Source organism: Schistocerca piceifrons, chromosome 10, assembly GCF_021461385.2.
Source record: "Schistocerca piceifrons isolate TAMUIC-IGC-003096 chromosome 10, iqSchPice1.1, whole genome shotgun sequence".
Lineage (NCBI taxonomy): Eukaryota > Metazoa > Arthropoda > Insecta > Orthoptera > Acrididae > Schistocerca > Schistocerca piceifrons.
The window spans coordinates 133208143-133216617 of NC_060147.1; the positions used below are offsets into that span (position 1 = coordinate 133208143).

An 8475-nucleotide genomic window follows, 5' to 3' on the forward strand; every position below is an offset into this window, starting at 1 on the left:
ACTGTAATTTCGAAAGTTTGTCCGCCTGAAAATATACTGTTGTCCCAAGCATATTGCAACAAACGGTGTATTTCTATCGCTGCTCGTTTAGTTTTTATTGCCGTTTCAAATATACCGGTCATTTTTGAAACACCCTGTATGTGTGCAGTTCAGTGAACCCAGCTGTTGAGATCTTGGAAAGCGGAAGTGTCCACAGTGTAATCATCACAAATATTTGTAGAAGAAAGGTCAACTTGAATGTTGAAATAGATATCTTGTCCATAATCGTCTTAAATTCAATGAATGGCCCCTTAGCAGTGGTCAGAAAAATAGCCTAAAAATGATGGACCCACCTCTGTGTTAAGTGGTCCATTGAAGGCATGCACCTTTCTGTCCCAGTGTGAGCAATGGTCTTAAGCTAGGTACTTGACTCCATATCTCCATTACTCCATTACGTGAAATTCATTAGGACTTGCATTTGTTGACAAATCAGTTCCCAACAGGTATGAAACTGGATGTCACTGACAAGGCAAAGCAGTCATCTCCAGTCCCTATCGGCTAGAATATTTTTATGACCACTGTCCTTACACTGTGTTACATGGCTTGAAGTGGGAGACTATTCTTTGTAGACACACTGCAGGGTCCATGTCAACACACCAAAATACTGAGCAACTTTATTGTAGAGTTGTAGCAGGCACTTCGAAACACCATAGCTCATTTCTGCTACTGTCTTGTCTCCAAGTCGACTTACGCTACTGCACTGATTCTGTAAAAGCGAGTGGGAAGTACACGTCACTTTTCCGTCATGACTGACGTCAGCGGTTCACGGCTTGTACAACCACTTGATAGCAGTCCTACACCATTTACAGCTCCTCAGAGGGCCTAGTGTGCTGCTTTCGGTGGATGACTAAGATAGGATGTTCCTAAATTGTCTTAACAACTTTAACGACGTATATTTCAAAAAATGGGATAGTTAGAACGGTGCGGTTTGCAGTTTCATGTTCACACACACCTTGAGTTTTTTGTTTTGTTTTTGCAGGTAAGGTATTGACGAAAAGAGTCGGCTCCCACCATCCCGTACAGTGTGTGGAATGGTTGATAGAGACCAAGATCGAGATGTGCAATGGGTACAACAAGTATTTATCCAGAGCCCAACAAAATCGATCCCTCGATAGCTGCAGCTACCATAGGGTCCACATAAGAGACTGAAGCTCCATGCCTATGAGATACAGCTGCTGCATGCAATTCAACCTGATGACAGGCCAAAGCGCAAAGTATTTGCAATTGGGATCCCGAGTCGCATTGATAAGGACCTAGACTATCCGAAAAAGATGGATCTTGACGGACGAATCTTTCTTTCATGTGTCCAGGAAAGTAAACAGACGCAATGTGAGGATCTAGAGCTGTGAGAACCCCCCACTTTAGCATGGAAATTGTGCGGGAGAATTCAAAGGTAAACATGTGGTGCTGTCTGCTTTACGACCGTGCGGTGGGACCATTTTACTCTGCAGAGGCGTCTGTAGCCTCACCTGTTTACCTGGGCATGCTGGGACAGTTTGCATTTGCCGGCCGTTGTGACCGATCGGTTCTAGGCGCTTAAGTCCGGAACCGCACTGCTGCTGCGGTCGCAGGTTCGAATCCTGCCTCGGGCATGGATGTGTGTGATGTCCTTAGGTTAGTTAGGTTTAAGTAGTTCTAAGTTCTAGGGGACTGATACCTCAGATGTTAAGTCCCATAGTGCTCAGAGCCATTTGAACCATTTGAACAGTTTGCATTTTCCACGGTCGAAGCACTGCAACCTGGCACCATGCTGCAGCAGTTGATGCCCCAACTCACTGGGGCTCTATCGTTAGGAAGGCTTTGGACGCCACGTTTCCAGGTCGCTGGATTAGTAGAGGAGTACCCATTCCTGGCCTCCAAAGTCTCCCAGATGTAAACCCAATAGATTTTTTCTTCTTTGGAGCTTTGTGAAGGATTTCCTCTGCCATACCCCACTGCTGTGCCTGAAGAACTGTCAGCTCACATGAGGGCAGCAATTGCACCCGTTAGTAAGAACATGCGAGGCTGGACATGGGAGAACTGGAATATCCATTAGATATCCTGCACGCTACAGATGATGCACACAATGAACTCTGTTAAACGGCTAGCAAAACTTTATGCGTGTCTGAACATTATGCCTCAAACCACACCTTTCTACCTATCCCCATTTCTGAAAAGTTCATTTTGAAATATGCTATATTTTGTCTGGTGAGATAAAGTAAATAATTCACTTCCTGGAGAAGGCGACTAAACGGCGTGTTGTTTGGTGCGCAGGCGCTGGTGGTGATAGTGGTGGTCTCCGTGTCGGCGGCGATGCTGGCGCGGGGGCGGCGCCGCTACGTGGCGGGGGCGGCTGGGGGCGGCCCGGCGGCGGGGGCGGGAACCATGGAGCTGCGCTCCATCAGCCCCCACAGCGGCGCGTGCAGCATGGCGCCGGACCCCATGGCGGCAGCTCCCACCACCACAGGTACGTCCGCCAAAATTCCCTCTGCACAAAGGTACAACTGATTCGTCCGCAGCTCGTGGTCGTGCGGTAGCATTCTCGCTTCCCGCGCCCGGGTTCCCGGGTTCGATTCCCGGCGGGGTCAGGGATTTTTCTCTGCCTCGTGATGACTGGGTGTTGTGTGATGTCCTTAGGTTAGTTAGGTTTAAGTAGTTCTAAGTTCTAGGGGACTGATGACCATAGATGTTAAGTCCCATAGTGCTCAGAGCCATTTGAACCATTTTTTTACAACTGATTCAGCACAAAATCTCCTACAAGCAGACGGACGAAACTATTTGCTTGGCATTGATAGAATGTATATTTTTGGTTACAAATAAACTTAATAACGTCATCCATCATCGACTACTTTGCGTTGACTGCAGCTCCTACAGAGAGTGTATTTTGGTGGCTTACGAAAAGTTTTCACATCTATAAACTGAAAAAATACACTGAGGCGACAAACGTCATGTCGTACCTCCTAATACCGTGTCGGACCTCCAATGGCCCGCCACAGTACAGTAACTCAATTTGGCACGGGCTCAACAAGTTGTTCCAAGTCCGTTTCAGAATATTGAGCCATGCTGCATCTACATAACTGCGAAAGTATTGCCAGTGCACGATTTTGCGCACGAAGTGACCTCTGGATTATGGCCCATAAACGTTCGCTGGGATTCATATCTGGCGATCTGGTGGGTAAATAATTTGCTCGAACTCACCAGAATCTTCTTCAAACCAGTTGCGAACAACTGTGAAGCAGCAACATGACGCGATGTCATCCATAAGTATTCCACCTGCAAATGCCTTTCAAGTAGCCGAAAATAACTATTTCAAGTCAATGATCGGTTCACTTGCACCAGAAGCCACACCATTATGGAGCCACCACCAGAGTGCACAGTTGTTGACAACTTCGGTCCATTGCTTCGGGATGATCTGCACCCCACCTGAACCCTACCATCACCTCTTACCAACTGAAATCAGGATTCATCTGACCAGGCCACGGTTTTCCGGTCGTCTAGGATCCAACCGATATGGTCACGAGACCGGGAAAGGCGCTGAAGGGGACATGCTTTTAGCAAAGGCACTCGCGTCGGTCGTCTGCTGCCATAGCCCACTAACGACAAATTTCTACTCACTGTTCTAACGCGTACATTCGTCGTACGTCTCACATTGATTTCTGCGGTTATTTCGCGCAATGTTGCTTGTCTGTTAGCACTGACACCGCTGCTGCTCTCGGTCGTTAAGAGAAAGGCGTCGGCCGCTGCGTTGTCCATCGGGAGAGGTAATGCCTGAAATATGGCATTCTCGGTACGCTCTTAACACTGTGGATGTTGGAATAATGAATTCCGTAGCGATTTCCGAAATGGAATGTCACATGCATCTAGTTCCAACTACCATCCCGCGTTCAAAGCCTGCTAATTCCCGTTGTGTGGCCACAATCACGTGTGAAACCTTTTCACATGAATCACCTGAATACAAATTACAGCTCCGTCAGCGCACTGCCCTTTTATACCTTGTGTACGCGACATTACCGCCATTTGTATACGTGCATATAGCTGTCCCGTGACATTTGTCACTTCAGAGTAAAGAAGGAATAAAAGTCAGTGGATAATGTGTCTGTTATTAAAGACGATTGTAGAGCAGGTAAACTTCAACACTAAATGGAGAAACTTAATGGACCAAGTTTGAAAATAGACCTTAAAATTAATTATAACAAGACAAAAATTTATGATGAACACAACGAAAATAAAATTATAGGGCAGAGTGTTTATCTTGAAACAGTTTTCAACCTTTCGCGTCTACCATTTCCTTATTCCATTTCGAAATGACAGCACTCACTTTATATGTGCTGCAGCCTTTTTCTGAAATTACAGAAATTATTCTATAAAAATGAGGTTTCTCGAAGTGTGAAAAACTATTCCACGGTACAACACTAGGAACAAATGATCAAGTCAAATATAAACTGTACTTCATAGTCTGTGTGCTACATTATTACACTGAGGTGACAAAACTCACGGGGTAGCGTTATGAGCACATACAGATGGCGACAGTTCGCGTACACAAAGTATAAAGGGGTAGTGCATAGCTGTCGCTAGTATTCAGGTGATTCGTGTGAAAGGGTTTCCGTCATGATTGTGACCGTACGACGGAAATAAACAGACTTTGAACGCGGAAAGGTAGTTGGAGCTAGACACGTTTCGGAAATCGTTAGGCAATTCATTATTCCGAGATCCACAGTGTCTAGAGTGTGCCGAGAATACCAATTTCAGGCATTATCTTTCACCACAGACAATGCAGAGGTCGACGACCTTCACTTAACGACCGAGAGCAGCGACGTTCGCGTAGTCAGTGCTAACAGACAAGCAACATTGCGTGCAATAACCGCAGAAGCCAATGTGGGACGTACGATGAACGTATCCGCTAGGACAGTGCGGCGACGTTTTGTGTTAGTGGGCTGTGGCAGCAGACGACCAACGCGTGCCTTTACTAACAGCACAACACAGCATGTAGGCTCGTGACCAAATGGGTTGGACCCCAGACCAATGCAAAACCGTGGCCTGGTCAGATGAGTCCCGATTTCATGTGGTAACAGCTTTGGTATAGTCGTGTGTGGCGTAGACACCACGAAACCATGGACACAAGTTGTCAACATGGCACTGTGCAAGTTGGTGGTAGCTCCATAATGGTGTGGTCTTGTTTTAAGTGGAATAGACTGGGTCCTCCGGTCCAACTGAACCGGTCATTGATTGGAAATGGTTATGTTAGGTTACTTGCAGAACATTTTCCCAGAAAACGATGGAATTTTTATGTATGACATTGCGCTATGTCACCAGGTCACAGCTGTTGTTCATGAGTGGTTTGAATAACATGCTGAACAGTTCGAGCGAATGATCTGGCACCCAGATCACCCGACATGAATCCCATCGAACATTTATGGGGCATAATAGAGATGTAAGTTCCTGCACGATATCCTGCACCGGCAACACTTCTGTAGTTATGGACGGCCACAGAGGCAGCACGGCGCAGTATTTCTGTAGGAGACTTCCAACGACTTGCTAAGCCCATGCAGGTTCAGTTGCTGCACTACACTAGACAAAAGGAGATCCTGTGCGATATGAGGAGGCGTGCAATGACGTTCCTCGTCTCAGTGTGCTCTACTGCAATACATTTAAGTAGAAGACATTGTCAGCTAACAGAATTGTCCATTTTAAAGGCGAGGAAAACTGATAATGCATTAAAGAAACTCAGTTTATTTGAAAATATCACGTGTTTCATGCTAGAAGAGCGTTCGACCGAAGTATGGCTTAACTGTTCACACGTTATGTTACTGGTTTTAAATATATACAGAACTTCACACGCCATAAAACGCTTTAATACGTCATACAAAACTTAAATGTGTAGAACTAAAGACATTTACAAGTGCTACACAAAACACAATCTTATGCCTCACAACGACAAAAACCGAAGAAAACAGTAGAAAATGCCGAAATCTGCTTTTGACCATCTCTAGAGCGCGTTTCTTCATGCGATTCCAAAATCAGTCACTATATGAGAAGTACCCACGGAAAAACATGATGCATTACTAGGTACACTACCATAGAGGTACAACACTCTCCACTAAAACTTAACAAAGGAACCATGGTATGAGGTTATTTGAATATAGCATAGTTCAACACTGAATGGACAGAAAAAGTAAGAAAAAGAAGAAGAAGAATGCCCTGGAGTTATTTTCGTAAAGCAAATACAATTTTCTACATCTACATGACTACTCTGCAATTCACATTTAAGTGCTTGGCAAAGGGTTCATCGCACCACAATCATACTATCTCTCTACCATTCCACTCCCGAACAGCACGCGGAAAAAACAAACACCTAAACCTTTCTGTTCGAGCTCTGATTCCTCTTATTTTATTTTGATGATCATTCCTACCTATGTAGGTTGGGCTCAACAAAATATATTCGCATTCGGAAGAGAAAGTTGGCGACTGAAATTTCGTAAATAGATCTCGCCGCGACGAAAAACGTCTTTGCTTTAATGACTTCCATCCCAACTCTCTTATCATATCTGCCACACTCTCTCACCTATTACGTGATAATACAAAACGAGCTGCCCTTTTTTGCACCCTTTCGATGTCCTCCGTCAATCCCACCTGGTAAGGATCCCACACCGCGCTGCAATATTCTAACAGAGGACGAACGAGTGTAGTGTAAGTTGTCTCTTTAGTGGACTTGTTGCATCTTCTAAGTGTCCTGCCAATGACACGCAACCTTTGGCTCGCCTTCCCCACCATATTATCTATGGGGTCTTTCCAACTGAAGTTGTTCGTAATTTTAACAGCCAGGTAATTGACAGCCTTGAGAATTGTACTATTTATCAAGTAATCGAATTCCAACGGATTTCTTTTGGAACTCATGTGGATCACCTCACACTTTTCGTTATTTAGCGTCAACTGCCACCTGCCACACCATACAGCAATCTTTTCTAAATAGCTTTGCAACTGATACTGGTCTTCGGTTGACCTTACTAGACGGTGAATTACAGCATCATCTGCGAACAACCTAAGAGAACTGCTCAGATTGTCACCCAGGTCATTTATATAGATCAGGAACAGCAGAGGTCCCAGGACGCTTCCCTGGGGAACACCTGATATCACTTCAGTTTTACTCGATGATTTGCCGTCTATTACTACGAACTGCGACCTTCCTGACAGGAAATCACGAATCCAGTCGCACAAGTGAGACGATACCCCATAGGCCCGCAGCTTGATTAGAAGTCGCTTGTGAGGAACAGTGTCAAAAGCTTTCCGGAAATCGAGAAATACGGAATCAACCTGAGATCCCCTGTCCATAGCGGCCATTACTTCGTGCGAATAAAGAGCTAGCTGCGTTGCACAAGAACGATGTTTTCTGAAACCATGCTGATTACGTATCAATAGATCGTTCCCTTCGAGGCGATTCATAATGTTTGAATACAATATATGCTCCAAAACCCTACTGCAAACCGACGTCAATGATATAGGTCTGTAGTTCGATGGATTACTCCTACTACCCTTCTTAAACACTGGTGCGACCTGCGCAATTTTCCAATCTGTAGGTACAGATCTATCGGTGAACGAGCGGTCGTATAGGAGTGCTAAGTAGGGAGCTACTGTATCAGCGTAATCTGAAAGGAACCTAATCGGTATACAATCTGGACCTGAAGACTTGCCCGTATCAAGCGATTTGGGTTGCTTCGCAACCCCTAAGGTATCTACTTCTAAGAAACTCATGCTAGCAGCTGTTCGTGTTTCAAATTCTGGAATATTCCATTCGGCTTTCCTGGTGAAGGAATTTCGGAAAACTGCGTTCAATAACTCCGCTTTAGCGGCACAGTCGTCGGTAACAGTACCATCGGCACTGCGCAGCGGAGGTATTGACTGCGTCTTGCCGCTTGTGTATTTTACATACGACCAGAATCTCGTTGTGGAACCTATTAAAGGCATCTCGCATTGAAGTCCGTGCCAAATTTCGCGCGTCTGTAAATTTTAGCCAATCTTCGGGATTTCGCGTTCTTCTGAACTTCGCATGCTTTTTCCGTTGCCTCTACAACAGCGTTCGGACCTGATTTGTGTACCATGGGGGATCAGTTCCATCTCTTACCAATTTATGAGGTATGAATCTCTCAATTGCTGTTGCTACTATATCTTTGAATTTGAGCCACATCTCGTCTACATTTGCATAGTCAGTTCGGAAGGAATGGAGATTGTCTCTTAGGAAGGCTTCTAGTGACACTTTATCCGCTTTTTTAAATAAAATTATTTTGCGTTTCCTTAAATAAAATTCTTCAGGGTATCAGACCGCATCGTCATAATTTAAATTATGACGATGCGGTCTGATACCCTGAAGAATTTTATTGAAGAAGACAACGGCCGCGGAAGCCTACGCTTATATTTTGCGTTTGTTTTTGGTGGATTCGGAAGAAACGGTATTGAGCCTAG

The 8475-nt window shown here is 45.0% G+C and overlaps 1 protein-coding gene across 1 annotated transcript in view; it reads left to right on the plus strand.

Annotated features, from left to right (window-relative positions):
• Nucleotides 1–4109, plus strand: part of LOC124718766 (nascent polypeptide-associated complex subunit alpha, muscle-specific form-like) — a 268702-nt gene extending 264593 nt beyond the window's left edge. The window contains exon 10 of the mRNA XM_047244379.1: nucleotides 4080–4109. Coding sequence (XP_047100335.1) covers nucleotides 4080–4109 — 30 coding nt within the window. The remainder of the gene's footprint in view (nucleotides 1–4079) is intronic.
• The last annotated feature ends 4366 nt before the right edge of the window (nucleotides 4110–8475 follow it).